This window comes from Falco naumanni, chromosome 1 (genome assembly GCF_017639655.2).
Source record: "Falco naumanni isolate bFalNau1 chromosome 1, bFalNau1.pat, whole genome shotgun sequence".
NCBI lineage: Eukaryota > Metazoa > Chordata > Aves > Falconiformes > Falconidae > Falco > Falco naumanni.
Genome location: NC_054054.1, coordinates 17,463,093 through 17,490,169, shown reverse-complemented (window position 1 = coordinate 17,490,169; position 27,077 = coordinate 17,463,093). Strand labels below are relative to the sequence as shown.

General features: G+C 40.8%; 1 protein-coding gene across 2 annotated transcripts; it reads left to right on the top strand.

Annotated features, from left to right (window-relative positions):
• PKD2 (polycystin 2, transient receptor potential cation channel) lies at nucleotides 1-27,056 on the top strand. 2 transcript variants are annotated; one of them, XM_040582871.1, is made up of 15 exons: nucleotides 1-410; nucleotides 6,781-6,894; nucleotides 9,763-9,896; nucleotides 10,254-10,504; nucleotides 11,247-11,471; nucleotides 12,021-12,249; nucleotides 14,037-14,207; nucleotides 15,376-15,557; nucleotides 16,577-16,697; nucleotides 19,108-19,206; nucleotides 20,205-20,326; nucleotides 21,163-21,280; nucleotides 21,532-21,692; nucleotides 22,477-22,624; nucleotides 23,643-27,056. In XM_040582871.1, exons 1-15 carry the CDS (start codon nucleotides 8-10, stop codon nucleotides 23,874-23,876), a joined length of 2,712 nt encoding a protein of 903 aa, XP_040438805.1. In that variant the 5' UTR covers nucleotides 1-7; the 3' UTR covers nucleotides 23,877-27,056. The 2 variants fall into 2 exon arrangements, with proteins under 2 accessions (XP_040438805.1, XP_040438799.1); XM_040582865.1 differs by having other exon boundaries at nucleotides 21,529-21,692.
• The last annotated feature ends 21 nt before the right edge of the window (nucleotides 27,057-27,077 follow it).

Below are 27,077 nucleotides of genomic sequence, written 5' to 3'. Positions count from 1 at the left end.
CGGGCTGATGGCGGGCCGCGGCGGCTGCCGGCGCGGGCGGGAGCAGCTGGAGCTGGAGCGGCTGGGCCAGGCGGCGGGGCCCGGCTCCTGCCCGCCGTCGCCGCCGCTCTCCGCCTGCTCGCGGCAGGCCTGGAGCCGGGACAACCCGGGCTTCGAGCCCGAGGAGGAGGAAGCGGCGGCGGCGGCAGCAGGGCCGGTGCTGGAGATGGACGTGGAGTGGGGCGGCCCCGCGGCCGGCGCTTCGTCGTCGTTGGGCAGCGCGGCGGCGGGCCAGGCCGGCGGGCGGCGGCAGCGGCGGGGGCCGGCGGGGCGCGGCGGGGCGGAGGTGCCGGGCCGCCACCAGGTGCCGCCGGAGGGCGCCGCGCCCCGCCGGGCGACCTGGGCCAAGCGCCTGGCGCGGCGACTGCGAGGTGAGCGGCGGCCCCGGCCCTGTCCCCAGCCCTGTCTCCCTGCCCCAGCCGGGCTCCCCGGCCTTGCTCGGCAGCCTTCGCCGAGAGGAACCGTTGCGAGCTGTTGGTAGCCCCGCCTGCCCCCTCACCCACCCGCCCCTTCGCTGCCTGCCCGGTTTTCCCGCTCCCCGCGTTCTCTGCCGCGTGCCCGGCCCCTGTCAGGCCGCGTCTCTCCGTGCGCGCCCGTGGCTGCTCCCTGGGCTGGCCATGCCGCCAGCACGCGCACCTCACCTCCTTTGGAGCACGGCGCTCTCTGCCCCCTGGGGCTTTTCCCCGGCTGCTTTTAGTGTAAGAGACTCTCCCGAGTCACTTTTGGATACATGTGGGTCAACGCCAGGTCTTCGAAGAGTTGGAGCGGAATTATTGTCCTCTCTTCATCACCTTCCCTATAGAAGAGGTGGTTAGGCTGCCATTTGTGCATAGAGTGGGGTCATCGTGGGGGTGTTTTACTCATGTTTTGCTCCTGCGCGGTGCCCTGGGCTGCTGGGAGCCACCGGTGGATGCCGTGAGCAAGGGACATAGCAGGAGAACATCGGTGGGACCGTGTCAGGCGGGCACTGGGAGCATCACTCTGAGCTTGCGGCATTACCTCTGCGCTGGGCCCGGCCTGTCCGGGGCTGATTTGACCCAGCAGAGAAAATGGTAGATGGGGAGTTCGTTGGATTCAAGGGTATGGGAGCACGTGTCAGGACCCCCCCCATCCTTTTCTGAGCAGCTTAAAATGTCAGCATCAAATTGCGAGGGTTTTAAACGTGGGCTGGTTAACTGTCAGGCAGAATCTTTATAAAGCTGCAGGAAAAGTCAGCACATTTAGAAAATAAGGTTTCCTCTTCTAAAATGTGAATTTTCTAAAGTGACAGTACTGTTACTGGCTGGCACAGCCTCAGCAGAGGTATCAAAACGAACTAGATTTTAATCAGGGACTTGTAAATTAGGCTATTGTATGTTCTGTACGTCTTCACTTTGATTTTCACGTGCATTCAAAAATCATTTGCTGTAATGATTTCTCTGCACCATAATCTTTCTTGATCATTGCAGTGTTTTACTTGGATGCAAGTCAGACTTGCAGAAACTACGGAATAGGGCATGTTTACTTTTCAGCAGATTTTATTGGGGAAGTTTTCAGTGGTCTAAGTCACTTCATAAGGAGACCAGAATGGCCAGGAAGAATATCAGTGATAATTATGTGTTACGCATGAACTGGCACTGCTCTGTTCGAAGTCTTCAGCGGTGTGTTTAGTTTAGTCTGTTGCTGAGATACATAAATGCCTAGGAAAGGAGCCGCTTCACATGGAGAAAGTGAAGTCCTTTTATAAAAGTTCTTATCAAAGTAGAGTGTTCAGTTGCTCCCTTCGTACTAGTTGTTGCTGAGAAGGAACCTCCTGTGTGTGCTTTTAACTGTGGTGAAAAATAGTGGTGTTTGAACGTGACGTGAGAGTGTCTTTGTGATGCTGTGGCATAAGTTACTACTGTTCCATCTCAGTCATGGTTTCTGCAGTAATATTCCAGACAGATTATCCACACTAGGACTGATTTTCGTGTGGGTTTCTGAGCCATTTTGAACCTGAAGGCAGAGGTTAATACCAGGTGATTTCTGTAACGTCAGAGTATTTGCAGATGGAAATAAAGTCCATCAGGCAGACTTTCCCCCCACACCGCCACCACCTTCCCCTGTGAGCTACCATTCTAGTGAAGGATTGGTAAAACACTTTGTTGAATCATCTATAGTTCATCTGCATCTACAGCTTAGGGTTGGTTTTGGATGGAGGAAGTTTGCTTGGTTTTAGTGTGCTTTTTTCAAGTAGTTTATTTGTCTTTAAGCCTATATATGTATTTTCACCTTGTTCAGCTGAGCAAGTAGCAGAACCAAGAGGAATGGGCTTTTGGTGACACTGCATGCTGTGCTGGGCAGAGTGAGTGCAGCTGAGCCTTCAGCAGCATCAGCAGGCAGGTGTTGCCAGAGATGATCTGGCTGTGCTCTGATAGACAGATCCCTCACCTGTTCTGCTGCCTAAAAGCAATGTATCTTGTGCTAGAATAAGTAGTTTGGGAGCTGATCTGTGTCCATAGCTTTAACTTTTAATTTCTGCTTTCAGGCTGAAAGATGAGGACCACCTTTGACATGGTAACATCATGCATCCTTTTGACTTGTATGGTTCTCTTTACGCTACTGGGTGTGAGCCCATTAAGTGTGCACTGTGTGGAGGACAGTGCAAAGTTACACATTTTTGCAGTGCAAGAAAACAAAAAGAAATATTTTCAATAATGGCTGTGGACCAAGCTGCCTCTTGCTGTTTGCAACAGTCCATATACACTGGTAGTATTCTATTTTTAGCTGTAAAATAAAAAGACTTGGTTTCATGTTCTAGGAATGTTTGGAGTGGCTTTATCCCTGTGGTTGCTATCCACAGTTTCTGTTGATTTCTCAGCTGCATGTGTTTTCTGTTTATAGGCAAGTGTAGCTACGGTTGCTGTAGTAGACAGATCCTTTCCTGGCTTTTTCATGAGAATGTTGCCGTTAATTTATAGGCACAGTAAATGGCTAGGTGTGATTTTGATGCTGTGGAGGTACTGCAGGGTGCTGTACTTACCTTCTGCGTAAGTAACTAACCTCTGAAGAATGTGATTGCTGCAGGCTGCACAGCGAAAGGGCTGATTTCAAGCCTGACATTAATATAGGGCACTTGAAGGATAACTGAGGTTTTAATACTGGGAAGAGTACTCAGTAGCTCTTTTGACGTTTCGTGGATAATTGTGAGGGTCTTTGAAGACTGGAAAATGGCATGCTCGAGTACTCAGTTTTATTTCAAGATGACTAGAGGAAATTTAACATAGATTTATTTAATAAAATTCCATTTCACTACACAGAATTCAACAAGAGGGAGTAATCCTTTGGATATCAAAAGTGATAGTGTTACCATGGCTAAACAAGTAGCCGCGCATCAGCTGAAGGGTATTGAGTGACACCTTGCACTTTTCTTGCTGTCAGTTGTGAAATAAAAATGCAGAGAGGATTTAAGGTAATGGGATTTTGGTACTTCCAATTACTGGGGAGACTGTAACTGGAGTTACTAAGTGAATAGAAAGTTAACTACTTCAGACTGTCTCCACTTCAGGTTCTTCTCTTTGTGGATTCTTCCCAGATTCTAATGTGAGTCTGGAGTAGATTTAGTCTGTCTGGTTTTGCAGATCTCTACAGCAAACATCCCAGATGCTGAGAAGAGAGGAGGGGATGACTATTCAACTCTGTTAAGGAGAAAGTAATCAGAAGGTTTTAATGGGTAAGAGCAAAGTCCATTTCCAGAGCCAGGCTGGAAAGATAATCTGCCCCTCAGATCTGTACTTGGTCACCTAGTGCTGCTGCGCTCCCCTGTGCATCAATACAAAGGAGCATTTTTTGAAAGGTTTTCTTAGTTGTTGTTCAATGGAAGTATCAAATATCATTTCCAGTCACTCATTAATTGTTACTTCCACGAAGAATGCATCGTGGCATTTTTACTGAGTTGAACTAGCGTAGGCTCCGGTTACACTTTACTAAGGAATGTGAATTAAGGATGGTGAGGCTGTGTTTCCTTGTTGTTTTGGGACAGAGCATCTTTGCCTGAGGGTCACTTCACTCTCCTTCCCTCAGCCCACTCTTTCCCCAGCATCTGAGTTTCTGTGTAGTCAGATCAGTTAGTGATAGGTATCTTGGCTTGAGGGCGTTCAGAACTTAACTCTTACACAAATCTGAATTACTTTATATGCATTCTGTACCTCATAAACTGGATGTTATGATTATGTAGGTATGTGTGTATATGTAAGTACATATACACACATTTAATATATATTAATGTATATGTATGTAACACTTTATGCATAAACTAAACAGATTTTAATTTAGTGAGTACCTAACAAGCTAGACTTTATTGTAAGATGAAATTTTATCTTTTTTTTTATTTGCATTTGATCATTATTTCTTAACAACTCTTCTGAGTTCATATACTTGTCCAGTAAGCCGTTTGGGCTATAGAATGAATGAGACAATTTAGTTGCATATTCATTTAATAAATGAGATCTGTCAGAAAGTTGATGAATAGCAAATTTATGTAAGGAATGAACAGAAAATTATTAATGGAGACTAGAAGTGAAACATTTTTGGTGCTTGCCGTAGATGTCAACTTAAATCTAGCAGGGCTTACTGCCACTGTTCTTGATGCAGTATTATAACAAAGAAAAAAGGGAATAATGGACCTAAATTTCTAAAAACATGGCAAGTAATGAAAGCTTCAACCTAGGTGATGAGCAAATGTAGAGTTCATTTAACACAAAGATCATTGTATGATCTCTGGTGCTGGTTTGTTGGTTTTTGGTTTTGTTTCTTCACATGTAACTTTCTGCTCCTTGCTGACTGACTCCTAAAAATATTGTAATATGACAGAATTTGACCTTGCAAGCTTTCTGCTCACCACATTTCTTATTGGTGAGTAATGTGCTGACAGCCGGGACTCGACTCTCTTGCCAGCTTAGCTCACTGGCTGTTCCAGCCTTTTCTTCCTTTCTTAATGTTTTCTTGCTTTTATTATGAGGGTTGCTAGTGCAACGTAGTGCTGTGTTAAGAGGCTGAATTTGTTGCGTTCTTTATTATTAGTGATTCTGTAAATGGTTTTGTGTTTCTCTCTTCAAGAATGACCTAACGGTGAGGATTTGGCATGCTGTGTAGTAAGGTTGCAGTCTTTATCTGTAAATTTTCAGACTTAGCCTTAAAGAACAGCTTTGGAAAAGCTCTCGTTTTGGGGGCTGACACTAGTGAAAGTTATAAGTTACTAATTAAGGAGTGTGAACAGAGATTAAGGCTAAGGGTATTAGTGCTTGCTGTGCCTATGCAAGAGAAGTTTCCTGGTTGACTGTGGTTAGGTCACAACTTAAAAATGTGGTAGTTGAAAGGCTTCTGAAAACATCTAACACATTATTTTTTTTCTGAACACACCTTGTATTTGCAGGTAGAGGGAGGAGCTGCCTTATTCCTCTCCCTTTGTTAGGGAATGAAGTTCTGCAGCAGGCACATTAGCCCTTTGTCTTAGTCTTACAGCAGTGGTTGCAAAGCAAGTGAACTCTCTTCGTTGTCAGCTTTATAATGTGTTTTGGCTATCCCTTGTTGCTGTTCCATTTGACTTTGAATTACTGTGATACGTTTGATGGATTGAAGATTTTTACTTAGGGAGATTGAGGTTACTTCATTTCCATCTGCTGAGAACATAAAGGTGTTATGAAAGGTTGGCTGTTTAAAAAACCTGAAAAGGAGAAGAGTGGAAGTTTGGTGTGCTTCTGTAGGAGTGAATTTTTATTTTTATATGCTTTGTCTCCCACCATAAACTAAGGTCAAGTCACTTTTTGTTTAGGATTAAATGGAGAAGTTCCCTGAAGGTAGCAATTATGGTCTGAGCATCAGCAGCCATTCCCAGCTTTTTTTCCTGTTCTGTATTAGGCATGAGAAATAAGTATGGTTACTAACTGCTTTCTGTTCTCAGACGGTTGTTTCTTTTAGAGACTCCATTTAAAAGATCCTTTTGCTTTTCAGTTACCCTTTTAGAAAGGATCACTGAAGTTCAGTAACTGCTCTTAGGCTGTCGTCTTGACAATGTCAAGTACAATGTGAAGCTAGTAACAGGCAAAAATGGTTAAGCTAATGCAGTTGCCCAGTTTAACAACCAGATGGTGGTTGCTCCTTTAGGCTGCTACTAAAGTGTCAGTGATAATTCTTTGTTGTGCAGGGAAAGAAATCGTGTAGATGTACTTACCAAGATCCCTGCTGCATCTCTGTTGGACAAGCCTTGCCTATTTGGGAAAGGAAGGTTACGATTTGTTTTCTTTAAGCATGTTTGATGTATGCTCCTTTCAGGTAGAAAGTTAGTTAAGACTACTAATATAGGTTCAATACTGAATATCCGTTTTCATTCATCTAACAATGCTTTTCCTATTTAAGAAAAGCCCCAAACACTGCACTTATTTCTTAAAGTATGGCTATCTGTGCATGTATTTGTATACTTACATGTGTTTTCATACCATGTGGTTTTATGTGACAGCACTTCTGGCAAATCTTCAGCAGATTCTGTTCTGCTGAGCTGTTAATAAATTATTACGGTGTCTCATGAATAGCTAATACTGCAGACCCTGTTCAGGCTATGGAAGAAGTTGTTCTTGCTTGAACTTTGATCAGGTTAAAATCCATAGAAGAACATGAAGCAGACATGACATAGGTTAAGCTTTCAAAACCACTGGACTTACTGTGCCACTTGTGTATCTAGTGTCAGACATCTGTGTACATCATGATGTATGTTTTCCTTTTAAGGTCTGTGGGGGACAAGACTCATGGAAGAAAGCAACACCAGCAGAGAGCGCTATCTGAAAAGTGTTTTACGGGAGCTGGTCACATACATGATTTTCCTTATGGTCTTGTGTGTCTGTAAGTACTGCTTGGCACTACTGCATCCAGTTTTGTGCAGTTTGCTTACTCTCTGTGATTCCAGAGTGAAGGTTGTTTCAGTGATGTGGGAGGAAAATTAATTAATAGGCAGGTGTGTAGGCAAATACTTGGAATTAAAGCTTTCTCTTGTTCCTGTGCTTGAATTGTTGCTTGAGATTTGAAAATGCTGCAACATTCTGTGCCATAACAAGTTTTGAACCTTTAAGCAGGATGATGATATACTTATTCTTTGTTTTTAGGGAGCATGTTTTTTAATGTAGTACTGCACTGCAGTGTAATGCTTCCGCTGCGCATTTTGAATTGCTGAACAGGACTGTTAAATGTGAAGAGTGGGAGTTAGTCAACTAGGACAGAAAATGAAATCACTGAGTTCCAAATTTATCACTGAGCTTATATACACATCGTTCTAAGAATAAAAGTTCTTCACAGTAACTGGAAAGACAGAGATCATGCTGCCTACTTAGAAATATCTGATAATTTGTGTTTGCATGATGATGGATATTTTAAATGCATCTGCAGCCTATATATACTCAAGTGTAGATGGATCACAGTTGGAGATTTCCATTATCTGTGTCATTTGTTTTGTTGCCTGTGATATCATGTGAAGTATTGTAACACTACAGAACACAGAATGGAGTAACATTCAACCTACCGTTTTTTCTTTTTCTTTTTTTTTTTTTAATTTGGCTTTTAAGAAGGTGACTGATTTGAGTTAGGTGCTCTAGAATCAACACTGAAGGTAATATTAGCAGATTATGCTAAATATGGACTGAGCAGAGGTGTGAGGAGCTTGATGGATCTTCAGCCTCCTGCACAACAATATTCCTGGATCCAAAGTTTAAGAAAGCAGCCTGAACTGAGTTTGCTGTTCTTTGGGTGAAGAACCTTAGTGATGCTGGAGCACAGATAGTATGGGATGTTTATCACAGGCCTCAGACAGCCCCATGAACGGCTGTGGCTGGTGTAATGTAATGGTTCTGAGAGCAGTCGTATTTTCTGGCCTTGGGAACTTGAAGCTGTTATACAATTCAGTTTCAAGATTCCTAGGGTTCTTTAACAGTCAAAAGAAGTCGTGTTCATATATTTGCATAAAAACTAGTACGACAATGCAAAATAGAACTTACTATGGAGTTGTGAAGTAGATATTTTATTTGGTTACTACGGAGAATAACAACAAAATCTGTGTGCATTAAGTTAGTGTATCTTTGGAAAGCTGGTATGTTTCAAGCCTTCGATATTTAGCGTGGGCAGTTCTGTTCTAAATGCCTGAACTGTCAGTGACACTGAAGTTGTCATTTATGATCACTTGTAATAGAACAAGGTGATGGTTTTGCTTTTGGAGAGAGAGAATCTTGGAATGCAAAAGAAAATGCAAAACTACATTGGTAGACTGGCTCTGAGAGCAGGTCTGCCTTGCTTGTCTGGAGTAGAATTACTGAAAAAAACCCCAAACTTTTAAACCACTGACACAACTGTTTTGGTCTTGTACTGCAAGCATGGTTATATACTAAATATCATGGGGTTTTCCTTCCTGAGTCCTTTAAGAATGTGTAGTGCAGGTTTATGGACAAAGTATCATGAGACTGCTTGTGGCTGGTATGCTGTACTACAAGGGGAGGTGTAGCAGTGAGAGACCTGAATTACAGTAAAGTGAAATTGGTTTCAGCAGAAAAAGGTTGATTGCAGGCTGTTAACAATTTGGTTTACTACAGAAAAAGATTTTTGGTAACAGAATAAAGGAAAAGTATAGTGTGTTAAAGACGTACAGATACTGCTAACTCGTTAGTGGGATATTTTTAAGTATTATCCTTTTTCATTTTAGATGTAAGCAGTAGCTATGGGACAGGCTGCTCTGTGGCTTGGCATGTCCTAGGAGAGAGATTTCCAGTGCAGGCTAAATGTTACGGACTTTTCTTGTGCTCTTGTATTTTTGAGAGTATGTATTTAGCGAGAATCCAGGTATTGCACAGTCATGTGATACATTCCATGTGCCACAGTAAAAGTCCATTAAAAATAGTTCTTGTTCTCTAGTTACTAAAGAGAACAGATTTTCTTCCCTGTTATAAGATGTTTTTATAAAATTGTTCAGTGTAGAACTTAATCTTTCAGGCTTGTCTCAGTTTTAGCCGTAAAACGGTTTAAGTATTTATAGGTAGTAACAGTGCCAGAGACAGTTCTCTTAAGCCATCTTGGCTTTGTACATAATTTTATAATTTATGCTCTGTGTTCCTCAGCCAAATGCTTGGCTCAGTGTGAGGAAAAGTAGTAACACACAGTCATTTATTTTTTTGTGGGGAGATTGTCTTGGAAGCACTACATGTCTTGGGTAGAGTTTCATTGTCTAACCATAGGCGGCTAATGTCATTCACAGTGCCCTGTGATGTCCTGGTGACCATCATTATCTGCTCAAGCAGGGCATAGTTCTTCTGAGGTCTTGTGCCATCTGTGCTAGCTCTCTGGGGATACTTGGATAGCACAAGTCACCTAAAAAGGCACTAGCTGCCTCTCTTCAGGCTGCTCAATTGTGCCTTTGTTTTTCTTGAAGTTAGCTTTTGTAAAAGCGTTAATAATAGAATGAGGTGTGGGAAGGAGAACTTGAGTATTTTAAACTGATTGATCTGTCTATTGTTCACTGCTTTTTGTATTTTAATCGCAGTTGACAGACAAATGATGCTTGGTGTGGATTTTATTTTGTTCTGAAGCTTAAACTTCTCAATGCAAAATCTATACGAATGCAACTGGATGTATTCAAAACAGAGTACTATCTCTTCTTGTTCTCCTTTCTTTTCTTCTTTTTTTCCCTTCTCTTACCTCTTTACCTCTCACCCATTACCAAATCTTTTGCAGTGACTTATGGGACAGTGAGCTCCAGTATGTACTATTACACAAGGGTTATGTCGCAGCTCTTCCTGGAAACACCTGTATCAAAAATGGAGAAAACTGATTTCAAAACTTTGTCCACAATGGATGACTTCTGGAAGGTAATCTAAGCCCAATTTTTTTTTATATCTTTGTTGCTCTGATTTTTTTGTCCTGTCATGGCCTGTAAATTTAACCTCCAGGACCTTTTTGCTAATGTGGTAGGGGTTGTGCATGAAGATCTTTGTGCATGATGTCAAAGCTGTGGAACGAAGTAGGCCTTTAATATGTGACATTTTAAAACCCAGGTCATGCTAGTGGGGCAGAGTAGAGCCAGGTTGCAGGATGTTGTTGGAGAACAGGTAACAGTAAGATCTTATGTCAAAAAAATTATCAACTGCAGTTCTAACTCGTCTACAGAGTGAAGACCTATGAAAACAGTGCTGACAACATGCAAACTAAAGTTCTGTCTTCTCCAGTTTGCAGAAGGACCTTTGCTGGATGGTCTTTACTGGGAGATGTGGTACAACAACAAAACTATGGCAGAAAACAAAAGCTTCATTTATTATGAGAACCTGCTCCTAGGGGTGCCTCGCATTCGGCAGCTGAAAGTGAGAAATGGTTCATGCTCAATACCTGAAGACTTAAAGGATGAAATCAAAGACTGCTATGATGTCTATTCTGTAGCTAATGAAGATACTGCTCCTTTTGGACTTCAAAATGGAACAGCGTATGTAGTATTCCTGTAGATATGCATTTTTATTTCCCCGCCCCTGACCTGGGTTATGCTGAATTGCACAGTAGGTCACTTGGCAGAAGCGACTCTGCATTTGCTGTATGTTCTGTCTGTAAAGCCAGGTAGATCCTGAGCAGCTGCCAGTTCTGCTCATGGAGAAACCTTACCGAACTGGGAGGGGACTGTCCTCTGTATCCACTTGTGTTTAGGTGCTGTCATTGTGCCACTGGTAGCTGTTATGCGTATGCTGTGCGTACACTGTGCAACTCGGGAGCACCTCTGCTGTGATTCCAGATTGTATTGCTGCAGTGGGTTTCACAGACTTGTTTTCCCTGGCTAAAAATGGGAATAACATTGCCTTTCTTGGAGGCCAATGTGTGAGTTGAACTGTAACAAGGTGTTGGAGGTGGAATGTAACTATGTAAACGCCAATTTTCTTTCTTTCCCTGAGGGTAGAAATTCTGTGTGAATGGATTTACGTGTTCTCTTTTCATAATCAATATACTTGTGACCCAGCTTTCCATCTTAATTTTGTTGTGTTAGTCAGAGGAACTTTGTAAGCTCTTAAGCTCTTTCCCCAGGGTACATCAAAACTTGCTACAAGTACCTCTTAAATGAAAGTAGCTTTAAGTAACTGATACTTTTTTTTGGTCAGGTTTTATTTCTGTCTCTTTTGTTAATTTTAAGTTGAAAGTAGAAACACTTAAGTGCTCCCTCTGTTTCACCTCTGACCTAGCTGGACTTACACCAATGAGAAGGATTTGAATGGAAGCAGCCACTGGGGCTTGATTGCCACATACAGTGGGGCTGGCTATTACCAAGACCTCTCAAGGACCAGAGAAGTGACAGCTGTGCAGATTGCTAGCCTTAAGAAGAACCTGTGGCTGGACAGAGGGACCAGAGCAGCTTTCATTGATTTCTCTGTATACAATGCAAACATCAACCTATTCTGTGTTGTCAGGTATGAACAGAAGCGTGAGGGCCTTAAGATTGCACAGTGTAGGTTGTAGACTTGGGGTTGTCTTGTGATTGCTTTGTTTTGAAGACATGGGTAAGCGTATGGTTTGTATAAAGGAGACAAACTATGGAAGTGGCACATCTCCTTGTCAAAGAAGTGGGAGTGCATGTGGTGGCTGCACTCGCCAGCTGGAGGCAGTTCTGACTTTCCTGATGCCACAATGCCTTGGTTGCAGTTTGCAGGCAACTTTTCTGGCAAGCTGGCTCATTAAAATAAATACATGGATATAAAACATCAGTCTTTTAGACAGTGTGAAACAGATGCAGATGAAGACTGGTCTTTCTGTTCCTGAAATGCTTTGGGTTTTAGTGAAAATGGACTGCGGTAAGGTTTACCTTCTGTTCTGTGTCCTGGCTTCTCTGAATCATATGTGGGCTTTTACCTGTTTCCATTATTTAATTAATAATGTAAATAAAACCATGTATCTTTTAGTAGTGTTTTTCATCAGCACTGTGTAAATATTTTTTTTCTTTGCTTGTTTTTTAAATGCAGGCTGTTAGTGGAGTTTCCAGCAACTGGAGGCCTTGTTACGTCTTGGCAGTTTCAGCCAGTGAGGCTGATTCACTACATCTCCACTTTTGATTTTTTCCTGGCAGCCTGTGAAATGGCATTTTGTCTTTTTGTTCTTTATTATATGGTGGAAGAGATCTTAGAAATTCACATTCATAGGCTGCGCTACTTCAGAAGTCTCTGGAACTGCCTTGATATCCTTATCATTGTGGTAAGTAATCTTTATAATAAGGCTAAAATTGCTTTCTGAAATGTTAATGACAGTATTGCTGTGGCGGGTTTAAGGGATAGACCCGTTATTAGGGAGGATGCTTCCTGACTATTGGGCTATGAGTTTGAATAAGACAATTTTAATCTGTGTTGTAGTGTTGGTGTATTTTGCTAACTTGCTTGTTCTGTCTTTAGTGGTTTCGACCTTTACGTCCTGGTGAAAAGTTAGAGTATTTGTCCAGTATGCTTTTTTCACAATTTTTGTCTATAAAGGCACAGCCGTTTATGGAAGGTGACAAGCTTGCCCTCATTTCTATTCTAAGAATCTGATACAGACTATTACAGAGGCTTTCAAGAAAAAAAATCATTTGCTTTCAAGTAGTGGTTTGCCTTTGGAGGAACGTGACTGGAATTTGAATATGTTTGCAAAGAACCACAAAGAAATTTAATGGGAGTATTAAAATACCAGCTAATACCAAGTTTGAAGAAGGGTCTCAAAATTGTAGAGTGCTAGCAGCTGTCAGGGCTGCTTTCTGGGTTAAGCGGACAGTGTCGCATGTCAGTAATCCTGATATAGCAGAAAAGCTGAGCTTTGAATTTGAGCTATGTAATATAATTCACTCTGGGCTTACATCAGGCTGTGCTTACCGAAAGTATACAAAGCCAGCAGTGCTAAAACAGTTCCAATCCCACACTTGTTTTGTGTCTTCAAGCTTGGATGAATTAAAGGTTTACGCCTAGAAGTTAGTATATGCAGTCTGGAGAAATCATACTTGCATCACAGTGCTTTGTAAATGAAGGACCGTTTAGGAGGATGTTTACATGAACTGTGCACTGTTGGTTATACGTAATGGCAGGGGTGTGAGTGTAAAATTCAGTTCACAGAAAGAGTCAAAATTCTATGCTTATACCTTGTCTGAAGGACATTGTTCTAGTTTAGGATTATGTACTTTATGACTCTGTATACATGATGAAGTGTTCATTTATGCTAATAAAAAGCATGTTTGCACAGGTCAAAGCAAGAACCTTACCTGTATGGTAAAACTACATCTTTTCTGCTGTTGCCCAGAACAAGCACTATGGTTCAGTCTGTACTCCAGGGAAACTCTAGTCCCTTTTTGGCTACTGCTGGCTTTCTGCTCTTTACTCTTTCATCTTTACTCTTTTGAGTTGCTGTCTTCTTTCCTTATATTTCTTTCTCTGTGACAGCTTCATTTTTCTGAGCCTGCTAGGCTTCACCATCACCCTGTTCTTCAACTGTGGTAAGGAAAATATTTCTAAATCTTCTTACTCCCAGGCTATTTGTCTGTAGTCTAGGAACGTAATGGTTCTGTTGTGAAATGCATTTCCTGATGTGTCCAGAAGTTCTAGTTTGGATCCTATTTCAAATAGCAACCACTGGACCATTACATTACTCCTGACTGAAAGGTGGTGAAACCCAGCCCCCTCTAGTCCTCACAACTGCCTGGCCCTAAACACTAATGTGGTCAGTGACCAGCAGGGTTGACCCTGAAGGACTCTGAGAAGTTTGCTTCAGTGATGTATTTAATTTTTTTTTTCCCTAGGCTCTGTGCAATCCGTAGCTGTTACTTACCTGTTTGAAACTAACTTTGTAGTTAGGACACCTTGAAAACAATGTATTTGCTTTTACTTAAAGCTCACATCATGTTATTTGTAGCGCTACCATAAGGTTCCTCGTATCTTAACTTTACGATGTATGTGGCTAAAACAAGTTATTTTGAAACCCTAATCATCTTTCATGAATGTGTATGTTTCTTTTGTCCTCAGCTTTCTGTTGTAGCTATAGGAATTAGCATCTATAGGACATCAACCGTTGATACACTCCTGAAGAAGCTACTGGAAGATCAGAACTCATTCCCCAATTTTGAACCTTTGGCATATTGGCAAATGCAGTTCAACAACATTGCTGCAGTCACTGTGTTTTTTGTCTGGATTAAGGTAACTCCAAGACACACTTATTCTAACATTAGAATGTAAGCAGCATTGTGAGTTTCAGCTGATATATTATTTGAGGTTTAGTTGTTTCTCCTAAAATTGATTATGCCAGAAAGTCAAAGCACAGGAGTAACTTCTTGCAGATTAAAAGCAAGGTTGTAATTTGCCACAGGTTTGGTCAGCCCTTGTTTAAGTCTAGTAGAGGTAGTCAGTGTTAGTGCTTTGTCACAGCAGACGAGTAAAGAAATGTTTTTATTCCTGAGTTGATAAGTCAGTAATTCTTACTGAGTACTGCTTTTTCCTAGCCTGGTTTAACTGTGCCCATTTTATCTACTCAGAACTTCTGAATCATTAGAAGGATCGGTAAAGCTAGTCCAATTAATTTGAAAATATATTTGATATTTGATTGATATATGAAAATAGATATATAAATTTAGTTAAACCTAATTTCTCTGTTTTACTGCTTCCTTTCTAGTGATACTTCTTTTCATGTCCATACTAATTTTCCTGTCCTCTGTATGTATGAAGCTGCAGAGGAGCACTTAGTTATTAATCTATCGGGGGAAAATGTAAGACCAATGATAAGTAAATTTCTACTCTAGTACTCCAAAAGTGATACTTAGGTTTATCAAGGAACTTGGCTAATCTCTTACTTTTTTATAAGACAAAACTGATCTAAATTTAAGAAATAAAGTGGCTTATAAGAAATACGGTAAACTGCAGAGTAACAGAATGATGTAGGTTGGAGGGTACGTCAGGAGGCCTGTAGTCCAATCACCTGCTCAGAGCAGTCAACTGTGACTTCTTCCATATTTTACTACTTCATAGCTGACATCTTCGTTGAAGATGAAGATAAATAAATAGGCTTTTGGAAGCATTTCGGTAACATTTCTCTGAAGCCAGGATGCCAGATAGAGGAGGGGAAAACAAACGGGCAAACAAAACACTACACCCAAACAAGAAGTTGGTGCTCTGACAGAATTTTGCATTTTGCAATCCTCAGCATTTTTAGGAAGTGATGTATTTTTAAATGTAAATTAACTGACTTTGTCTCCGGTCAAATACAGTAAGACATCTCATGTGTAAAAGGCTGGAGAGCAATTGTGTTAAGAAATTTTTGTCTTCCTTGTCTTTACAGTTGTGGATTTTTTTGTGTGTTTTGTTTTAACAGCTTTTCAAATTTGTTAACTTCAACAGAACAATGAGTCAGTTATCCACTACCATGTCTCGCTGCGTCAAAGATGTCATTGGCTTTGCTATTATGTTTTTTATAATTTTCTTAGCTTATGCTCAGTTAGCCTATCTTGTCTTTGGCACTCAAATCGATGACTTCAGCACTTTCCAGGACTGCATGTAAGTACAAGGAAAAAAATGCAAAGAATTTCTCAGTATATCGGTAAATCGATTTGGTTGCCTCGTCAGAGACCAAAAAATTCTGTGACATCCATCTAAACAGATGTAGATATATCACTGTTGATGGAGCTCAGTAGCAAATACATTTTTTTTGTAACGTTTTAGTACACAAACTGTCATTGCTGTGAGATTAAGAATATGCTATTGTTAGATCAGTGAGCTAAAAATGGCAGTTTCTGGTTGACATGGTTTTTATAACAGTTGGTCACATTCCTAGACAAAGCAATAACTGTCTTTAGCAGTTGAATGATCATATGCTTACGTATGTTTGTAATGCTTACTGCAGTGCTGTATGCGTGATAATGCTGTGTTCCCGATCGTATGTGTAGTTGGTTGACTCACAGAGTCCATATTAGACAGCCAACTAGTAAATTTTAAGTATCTGCTAGAATCCAGGAGAGAGAGAGGACTTAATACTGGGTTGTTAATCAGTTTTTTCCTTTATTAATTTGGTACAACATAACCTGATTCTGACTGAGGTAATTACCAGGTAGTTCAGTTACCAGTTTCCCCCTGCCCCCTTACACTGGGGCAGTGTTGCAAAAAGATTTTTATAGAGAAGCAGAGGAACTTGAAATATGCTGATGGTGCCGTACAGTGCCGAGCCTCTTCCAGCCTTGGCACTGGGAGAGGGACAGGAGTGTGTCTTAAAGCTTCACAATGGTAATCACTGGTTTGCTCTGCTTCCTGTTGCCCCCCATTATCAGTTGTAACTGAAAGCCAGAAGTAACCATCGTATGGCTTTGTTCTGTGCACGTGGCATCTGACTGTGAATTTGGTTATTCCTAGAGATGGGCTTGAGGAATTGCCTATTGCAGTGCCTGATAAAGTATTACAGTAGTGCAGACCTCTCTGCTGCCCATCAGTCAGACTGCTAGGGTAAAATAGTTTGAGAATTCTTGTACAGCTCCAGAAGTGTGGGTTTTTTTTCAACTCCTGGATGTGTTTTGTTTTTTAAGATTTACTCAGTTCCGCATCATTTTGGGAGACTTTAACTTCACAGAGGTTGAAGAAGCTAATCGAATTTTGGGACCAATTTATTTCACTACATTTGTGTTCTTTATGTTCTTCATTCTTTTGGTATGTACGCCTTTGTTTATGCGGGGTGGGTAGGTGGCAGTTTTTGTATCTCTTGGGTTCTTAGTACTACTTGGGGCTTTTTTTGCTAATGGTGAGTGTGCAGCCCATGTGGGGGCCTGAATGTTGCATGTGTTGTCACTGCAATTATTTTTTTTTCATATAAATTTGCATTGTATGTTTGTTGTCATTCCCATATAGCGCTCCACATTGTAGTTTATTTTATTTTATTTTTTTATTATTATTGTAAAGCATTTTTTGTCTCTTAAAATCTGATTACTGCCTGGTTGGCATCCACAGCAAGCCCATATCTTTTGGTGAAAAGTAGCTGTAATGTTCCATGCAGCCTCTTAGTTTATAAAGTGCTCTAATGTGTGGCTGGCTGTGTTTACCTCAGCCTAATTCATGCATGCAACACATGGCTTGTCTGCTAGAAGAGCCTAATTTATCGGCAGTACAGCAGCTTTCAGGTATGCAGGTTTGTCTGCAAAGGCCTCTTTTCTATCCTCTTTTCCTTCTCCAGGGCACAGTTGAGCCCTGTCTTTCTCACCTTCCCAGTGCAAATTACCTGTACACTTTTTGACAAACAGTATGATAAGAAGCTTAACTTCTCTGAGAGGCAGGATGTAGACGTGATTGTCTGACAAATAAATTCAAACAGGGAGTGTATTTTGAGCAAGTACTCATCTTTTGTATGCTCTCTGTTAATACTAGTATTGAATTCATATTATAGTCTTACTAATAATTTATAAAGCAACGTAGAGGGAGGAGACCTGTCTCTTAGAAACCTAGGAAACCAAGTAAATTAGTTTTTTTATGTCAGTATAAGTGAAGAGCTCTAGTACCTTCTACCTGGATGTAGTTTTCAGTTAGTTTGGTGCTAACATTAATATGTAGTAATTTTGGTTTTGATGATACCACCAGACCAAAGCTGTTACACGAGCAAGAAATGCTCAGATTATTCCCCAAATTGTGTGTCTTTTGGTGACTTGATAAGGTGGCAAGCGTTAAAGCAGGATGTTACTAACCTTAAAATGGTGCATCAGTCCTGTATCTTCATAACTTTTCAAATTATTTAATGACCCTTGTACTTAATGAAGCTTTTTATTATTCTTTGACATGAGGAGAAATGGCATTCAGATAAAATTTGTGGGAGAAGACTTCATCTTGGTTATTCACTAGTAAGGAAGTGGAGAAATTTAATTGTTCCATCTGAAGATAACAGAGGAGTCACTGTGGCCAAAGAAGCATGTGAAGCAGGTTTCATACTTGCTTTGAAGCACCTCACAAAATCTGTAGGAGCAGAGGCTAGTGTATAGCAAGGGAAAGAAATATTTTTTTTCTGAGGCATAGCAGAAAAGCACTGGGGTATGAAGACACAGCAGGTTATCCAAAACACTCGCTATAATTTCTGTGCTTATTAATATCTGCACATCCTGTCATTTGGCTGTAAGCTCCTTGAGAACAGTCTGAGACCTGGCAACTAAGTTAGGAAAGATGGGCGGAAAGCACCAACTCTTAATGTTGGACAGTTGAAAACAAAATAGTAGCCAAGTGACCTCTTACTTCTCTGGTGTTGGGCAAGAATGCATAAAGATACAGCATTGCAAGATTGTTCTCCTGAAATATTAAGTCCATTTTCAAGTCCATGAGGAAACAGGTTAACACTGCCTTTCTGTATGAGAGTGGCACATTGAACGTGCCAGTAAATTGAGTAATTCTTTTTGAATTTGAATGTCCAGCTTGCAATTCAGTCATGTTTACTCCATGTTTAGCAGGACCCTTTCAGTAATGATAGCATGTCTCAAGTAAATTACATGATTAGTACAGGGTTAGTGAGACAATTTTTTCTCTTTTGTCTGAACAAGTGCCCAAATTCTGAAAAGAGTTGGTAGCATACATGTCAAGTGTCTGATTTTAAGCTTTTTTGGGTTTATCTTTAGTCTGAAATGCAAGTAGAGCTGTAGCAGAGGTACGAATCATGTGTTTGTGCTGGTTATGGGATGAATAGTTAAATTGATTCCTCAGGCATTTTTGTTGCCAGCCGTGTTGCCTGTAATTCACGCTTGTTATCTGTGTAAGTTTGGCCTTGCAGGTAGGAGGCCAAACTTACATGTATAATGTTAAACAGGCATGGTTTATTGCCGCTACTGTGTGTAAGCGTGAAACCTCTCTGGAAAGTAATTCTTCAGCTATTGTTAGTAATAAGTAGTTGATTAAAAATTGTATACTGCAGTGCATTATATTTTGATATCTTAAGCTGTTGATGTTAGTGCTTTATAAACAGCCCACCATCTTCTCCTGGCCTTTTTAAAAAAAATAATGTATAGGCCTGGACATGGAGGTCATGGGGTAGTAGGGCTCAGACTTGTTGAAGTTTCAAAGTGGGCTTTTTCATTTTTCTCATGAACAGAACATGTTTTTGGCTATTATCAATGATACATACTCCGAAGTCAAATCGGATATGGCTCAACAGAAGGCAGAGATGGAACTGTCTGACCTTATCAGAAAGGTAAAAGTAACTTTTTGTTTGACATCTCATTCCTCGCATCTGAACTTACTCCATAAAATGCTATATAAACAGTACAAAATAAAACTGGCAGCAGCTAACAAAAATACACATCTCTTAGTTAAATGAATCTGAGCTGAGTTAAATTAAACGAATGAATACTTTCCATCACAATGTATTTTACTCATCTGAGACTTCGCATTGAATCGTTAGCCTAGTGCATGCAACATAGGATTTGTCTCTCTAGGCACATACAGAAATATTTGAACTGATGAAGCTAAACTGCTGTTTGGTTTGGTGACAGAATTCAGAATTACCTCCTTTCAGGCAACAAGATGAGGCAAGTCTTGGATAATGTGATGGGAGCTCCTAGGGGCAGCTGCCTAGTAAGGTTGTTAAATACAAAGTTAAGAGTTTGACCCAAATCCCAGTTTAGGGAAAAACATGTGTTCTTGCACATGCTGTGGCATGGATGCAGTGCTGTACCGTGGTCAGAAATGTCTAAACGCATACTCAGCATGACCAGTAACTCAGAGTTTAAAACTTGAAACTGGTTATTAAAACAGAGCAGAGAAAAATGAAAAGTGCTTTGTTGGGATGAGGACTGTTTTTTTTAAAAAAAGGTCATTCCTACAACTGAAGAATAAGAGATAAGTAAAATGACCGTAGAAAGCTGTACCCATTTTGTCAGCAGTATTTAAAACTGTCACTTAGCTGTCAGTAACTGCCCAAGTTCTCTTACTGGGACAAAATACTCCATTCCTATTGACCCGCAGTGCAAATTGAATCATGAAAACCTTACCTCTAACTGCAAAGGTATTTGTATGTTGTCCACTTAAACACTGAAATAAAAGGCAGATAAACTGGGGGAAAAGGCAAATTCTTGGAACACACTGAATGACAGTGTACACTAGCTGATTTGTGTAATCAGAAAATTTACTAGAAATCAAGTATTAACATTTCATAACAAGTAAAACACGAAATTTCACTTGTTCTTTTAGGGCTACAACAAAGCCATGATCAAACTTAAATTGAAGAAAACTACTGTTGATGACATTTCAGAAAGTCTGAGACAAGGTGGAGGAAAACTAAATTTTGATGAACTCCGGCAAGATCTAAAAGGGTAAGGAAGCTGTTACTTCTTATCTTGAGTAATATCCCCAGAGACATTTGATGTTAAGTCTTTAATGGAAGTTTCTCTTTCTGTCCTTTCTGTGATATAGCAAGAGTAGCTGATACGAATAAAGACAAGACAGCAGTGCTGGTCTTTTGGTTAGTGGGTGAGGAAGCCTGTGCTTTTCCTCTGTCTGGTGGGAGGTTTATGTAAACAAACAGATGTGTGAAGGTAAATGATCTTGGCATATGGGTCTGCAGGCATTGCACAAAGGAAAACTCGAAACTGTGGGATGGAACTGCAGAAGAAGAGAGGAGTGGGAAGAGAGTGGTCGGTTTGCAGTGGAAGAGAAGTCTTAACTAAGGAGCCCTGCTGAGCTCTGGCCCCTGGAGCCTGCCCTGTGGCTGGTGTTGCTGCAGTGGGGTGAATCCCACACCAGAGTACTCTGGTGCTCAACCTCCTTGAGTTGCTGTGTTGTGGGGGAGAAAGGGTATGAGGAAGCAGAGATCGAAGGCCTTTGAGGAAATGGTAATGTTTCTGTCAGAGCCACTGCAGGAGTTTGTGAACAGGTGGGAGGTCAAGGAAAAGGAACGAATCAAGGTCTAAAACAGATGGTTGTGAAGAAGCAGAATGCAGTCCAGGGGAGATTTGTGCTATTAGCTAATGAAAAGTGAAGGTTGAGCTTTTTGTTGTCATCAGTGTTGCAAATTTGTAGGCAGCATTGGGATCAGTCATGCCTTTGGCTTGGGAATGAAAGTCTATTCGGAGTGTTCTAGCAATTGAAGTTTGTTCTGCATCTGAAAAACGTGAAGTAAAGGAACTGGTTTTGCTACTACTTTTTTCAGGAAGGGGCACACAGATGCAGAGATTGAAGCAATATTTACCAAGTATGACCAGGATGGGGACCAGGAATTGACAGAACATGAACATCAGCAGATGAGAGATGACCTGGAGAAAGAGAGGGTGAGCTCAGCATTGGGAGTGGTGTGCCACCAGTGCCATCTGCTAGTTTTCTTCCCCTGCTAGTTTGCTGCCCCAGAAGACTCCTTTTATTTCCTTTCATATTTGCTCTCATACCTGGCTGTCTGAGCAGAACTGTAAAAAGGCAAGGGGGAGAGCAGGAAGTCTTTGACCGTGACACCTACATCCCCTGTGTGCAGGTGAAATTCTTTATATCTTCTTCTCTGTCTGTGGCTTCTGTTTTCACAAAGGAGGACCTGGACATGGATAGGAGTTCTCTGCCACGTCCTCTGAGCAGCCGCAGCTTCCCCCGGAGCCTGGACGACTCAGAGGAGGATGAGGATGAAGACAGTGGACACAGCTCCAGGAGGAGGGGCAGCAGCTCAAGTGGGGTTTCCTATGAAGAGTTCCAAGTGTAAGTTTATCCTTCTGAGGCGAACAAACCTGCATGGTGGGATTTTTTTTGTTGATTTTTTTTTCTTGTGAGTTTTTTTCTTCTTTCAGTTACATAGTAGTCTTTCCTAGAACTCTGAATATTAGTAAAATTATTCATAAAAGTAAATGTTATGTTTTTAAGGTGCTTAAGTCACTCCTTTTTAGTAGCTATCTGAACTGGAAATACTGTATAGAGGCTCATGGGAACCAGTTAGAAAACCAAAACCAAATCAAAACAAACAAAAAACCAAAACCTTCAACAAAAAAACCTGTGTCCTTAAATCCCGGTCATAGAAAAGACAGATAAAATGGTTACGCTACAATAATGCCAGGACACTTTTCTGGGTTTTTTTAGTAGTAAAACCTTGAGGTTATTTTAGTTTCTTCAGCTATTATTTTTAATAAGATTAAGTTATTTGTGACCATGTATTCTGTCTAAAATGATAGATCTCCATATTAATTAGAGCAACGCTTGCTGAATGAAGAATTTGTGTAACTAGAACCAACAGATTTTGATGAGGATGCCCTAAAAGCAGAGAAAACAGTGGAATATGTGCTTCCCCTCCATCTGCTTTACCCTGTGTTACCTTCTCGCTCTTGTGTACCTTCTCCCTTCCTAGACGGTAGGATTTGGTTGTGGAAGGTCAGATGCATGCTTGAATTAAAATGCTGTCTCAGCCTTACCTGCTGTGTGTGTTGACGTGAGAAAACGATAGTGACTCGGAAATGTGAGAGTCACTGAAGCTCACGCTTGTTGCCCTCAGACTCATGAGGCGGGTCGATCGCATGGAGCATTCTATCGGCAGTATCGTCTCCAAGATTGATGCGGTCATTGTGAAGCTGGAGGCGATGGAGAGAGCCAAACTAAAAAGGAGAGATGTGTTGGGAAGACTGTTAGATGGAGTGACAGAGGTAAGAAACTCCCGGTCTCCTGCGTGATCACAACCTGCATGGCTGGCTTACTGTTAGCACTTTTTCCTGCTGCTTGGCTTGGGAGTTGAGGGAGTGATGGTAAAGATGAGGTGGGTGTGTTGGCATTGGCCAAGTGCTTTCAGTTTTGCATTAGGAAAACAGGAGATTTAAACTGTGAAATGTTAGGGATGTGATGCAAGTTCCAGATATGACAGCTCATCTTACAGCAGGCCTGTGTCGCACTGAGGGAACAGAGCACCATTTAAACCACTGAACTGGACAGCAGCGGTGGTCAGTAGTTGCTGAAGCAGCTTGTTCGTTCCTTGGTGTCTGTTGGGATTAATACAAAGATTTTATGGACTAGGCTGTTAGAGTCTGGGAAATCCAGCCCAGCAGGCCACGCACCCTTGTCTTCTCCCATGTTCCTTCTGGGATCGTGTGGCAGGTGGTAGCAGGTCACTTCTGTCACCAGGGTTATCTAGCTTCTATTGCCTGCTCTCCCACCCTCTCTTTCTTGAGGGCCCTTTGGAAGTGGCCAGTGGGACAAACGTTATGTCTGTGGATGCTAAAACCAGTTGGCTTCATGATGTGGCAAGACCAGCCAGAATAGGGCTGTTGAGGGGTGGGCGAGATGGACTGTCTTGGTGGGTTACACAGGTCAGACTTGCAGCTGCCCTGTCACGGATTTGGTGTTCCTGGCTATTACTGTTGTTCTAGCCAGTAATTCTGCTTGAGTCTTGAGACGGGGCTTTCTTGTGGGTGTGCTCTCCTCGTGTTTTACGTTTCTGGAGATGGATTTAATGTTAGAAACTGTATTACAAATTGTGCTTTCCTAAGAGAAGGTAACAACCTGGTGGTGGATCACTGAAAGGAGAAGATTTTAATGCAGTAGCTGTGTTTCTCCACTAGCCTATCGAAATACTTGAGTGGTATAAGAATTTCCCTCATTTGTATAGGGTTTTGCTTTGACTGTAGTTCAGAAGCTGCACTTCCAGCTTGTGTCTTTTAATCTGTTTAGGATGAAAGACTGGGTCGTGACAATGAAATCCACAGGGAACAAATGGAGCGACTTGTGCGAGAGGAGTTGGAGCGATGGGAATCAGATGATACAGCATCCCAAATGAGCCATCGATTGGGAACACCCCTCGGACTGAATGGCCAGCCTCGTTCGAGGAACTCTCGGCCATCTTCCTCCCAGTCAGATGGTATTGATGGGGGAGGAGGAAATGGAGGGAGTAACGTCCATGTGTAGAATTAACTTTGCAGGTGGTTCTAAACATATCAGGTCAGTATTAAGCCAGCAAATACACTACCCCACTGTTGCCCAACCTGAGGCGATCATCCTGATCAGACCACTACAGGCCATTTTCACTGGTGGGCAAAAGTAAATATTCTTTTCATTAGGCATTTTCAGACCTATGTAAGCCATAGAATCGTTTAGGTTGGAAAAGACCTTTTAAGATCATTGAGACCATTAATTGAAGATAGCTTTTCACATCTCATCACATTAGTGAAGCAGAACAGAGGTATTCTTGGACAATCAATAACAAATGTAAAAATTCAGTTATGTGTTACCAGCAGTGAGACTGTCAGCCTTGGAAATGAAAATGCAGGAGACAGAATGGACACTAGGTGTGACAGAATCTACCTGCAAGGAATCTTGGTTCCATAAATGTATTGTTATGAACACTTTCATGATGGCAGCAAGCTTCAGACAAAATAATGTGCTGTTACTAAAGCATTCAAATGAAAGGCTGTGAGTTTTCTGCCTTCTATTGGAAAATAGGATTTTTAAATGCTTTTGAAAGCAGTTTTTAAAGGAAGATGGCATCAGGTTATTGTCTCGTTCATTTTAACAGCGGACGCTTTTCAAAGAGATAAAACAGCAAGCACTTTTTTTAAGAGTTTTTTCTTATTCTGAGTTATTCTTGGTGTACTAAGATATTTTAATTAACTTAAAATGTTCATTTTTTTCTTGTCTTTGAGAAATGCTGTTTCTTTAAGCAGAAGAAAGTGCACTTAGTTTGTACAACTGTAAATCACATTATTCCATAATAGAAACTGTACACATTGCATGTTTTTGCATTCCAGTAGCATTTCAAAAGTAATATTTGAGAACTGCCTCTTCGCACCCAACTAACATAATGATTTTCAGCTTTGTTGCAAAGTGACCATTTTTTAGTGTTATGTTGTCATTATCTAAGTGTTACTATGATAAACATTCCACAGGTTCTTAATTAAGTATGGTTACTTTGCAGAAAATATATTATTTAAAAGCACACAAAATTGAAAAACATTAACTTATCCTTGAGTGTGACAGGGAGGGGGGCAAAGAAGTTGCTGACAGTTGGGAAAATCTGATCTCATGCTCTATCAAGTTCTAATTACATCTTGAATATGTAGCCTGTATTTACATTTAACAGAACTACTTGTAAAATTATTGGGTATTTTTCTACATAGGCTTTTCTGCTGAGGGGCAACGCGTGATTGCTTTGGAAAGGTGTTTGTAGTATAATCACTGATTTTTAGTATTTTCTCTGCTTTCTGTGTCATAGAAGCTTTGGTTTTGAAAAGAGATGCAACACTGAAATTGCGTTAGTTTCCTATACAACACGTAGAGGCATAGTGTTTGTAGTTTTGCCTAGCAACGTGTTTCCATATGTGGAATGCCAGTTTAGGAGGGAGGTTGTCAATTGTGCTTGTTTTCCTGAAGATGGCAGTTGCCTTGTATTAAAAGACTTGGAGTTGATGTAAAGGAAAATGGAAAGGTACATAATCACATCTTACCTATTAGTAGAGTGTATAGAGGAAAAAACGCCTATTTAATGAAGTAGCACATGTATGTTATGTTGGTGCTTTTTGCTTCAAAAAACAGTTGTTGCCAGGGGTTAGCACCTCATTCTTGTGGTAGTACTGCTTGGGCAAAGCTTACATCTTGTATATGTTGTTAATATTGCATTGCCTGGGTGTACAGTGACTCAGAATGCCTTCCCTTTAACTAGAGAACTTGCTAAAACTATACAGACTTCATGCCTTTCCATATTTTTAGGTTTACAAGAAACCATACGCGCAGAAACTTAATTAACATAAAGGTGGAGAAGGAGGAAGCTCAGTGTGAAGGTTGGAAGTTCTTAGTAGGTTTGTCTGGAGAACAGAACGACTTAAGAAAACAGGCTGTGATTCTTGTGAAGTATTTTTTCTTTCTGTTGGTTATTTTGTCCTACACTAAGAAGAAATTCATAATCTTTCAGAAAAGACCCTGTCAACTTCCCAAAACGGTGCACAGCACAGTGGTTAGGGCATTTGTGTGAAATGAGACACTCAGACTAAGCTCTGTCTTGCCTTGATTGAAAGTTTTTGGATGTTAGAAACCTTCCTCAGGAAGGTTTTCCATGTTGGACTGGCATTTCTGACTAAACAAACAAAGCAAAAACCCAATACTATACACATGGCCAGCTAATATGCAAGGAAAATAGAAAATAAATCCAAAGTAGTTTAAATATGAATATGAAAACAAGGCTATGTATATCCAAAATGTGTAGTGTGTTGCTATGTGACGTGATTTTCAGCTTGAACTTCGATGCATGCTAACTAATTACATGTGTGTAACATGTAATTGATGTTGGGTTTGTAGGGACAAGTGTTACCTAAATGCTAAGATAGTATTTAAATAATCATGTACTTAAAATCAATTACTTTGGCCAAATGGCCCAACTTTGTGTTGTCCAGCAATCATCTGGAACCTTGCTAAGAACACTTTGTGTGGAGGTTTGTGTCTGTGGCCTGTAAAGCATGTGGCGTGCTGAGGGTTATGGCAGCAGGGACCTGGGGAGTGTGCAGAAGCGATCTAGTTGGCGAGGCAGGGCCTTCCTGAGGGAAAGAAAGAAAGAAACCAGACCTATCAGTCTGGTTTTAAATAGGTTTCCTGTAAAAAAAATTATCTTTCAAAATGTAAATTCAAGCAGGCAGTTTATCTTTTATTTGTAGTATATGTTTGTTACGAAAATACTTGCATTCGTAGCTCTATTTGTTGAGGTATATTTCTGTAACGTGTCGTTACTTAATAACAAACTTCATCTTGAAGTGCAGTGAGTTTTCATGGGGTACCCGTGTATGTTGACAGTGAGCCTTGCAATAGGTGCATGGCCACTTAACGAATGTTACAAACATTTTATTATTTCATTTTTCAACTTTAGATTATATTATCATTTGTCACTTATTACAAAGGTAAGATTTTTCCATAGTAATATACAGTGTTTGGTCTTATTAGGAAGCTTTTAATTATGCAAGTCTTCTACAGTGATCAAGAATGTATTGATCTGTAAAACTGAGCACTTTACTTCCTAATAAATGTTTTATATCATCTATTAAGCAAACATTGTGCCATACACTTGGTTTGTTTAAAACAGAACATTAAAAATGCCACGTATTATTTGTGTGTGTCATTTCTATC

Bases quoted from the DNA above. Each gene is read 5' to 3' on its own strand.
- PKD2 (XM_040582865.1), top strand. From the start codon at position 8: ATGGCGGGCCGCGGCGGCTGCCGGCGCGGGCGGGAGCAGCTGGAGCTG. The intron at 11,472-12,020 runs GTATGAACAGAA...TTTTAAATGCAG, and splicing joins AACCTATTCTGTGTTGTCAG to GCTGTTAGTGGAGTTTCCAG. The intron at 22,625-23,642 runs GTAAGAAACTCC...TAATCTGTTTAG, and splicing joins TGTTAGATGGAGTGACAGAG to GATGAAAGACTGGGTCGTGA.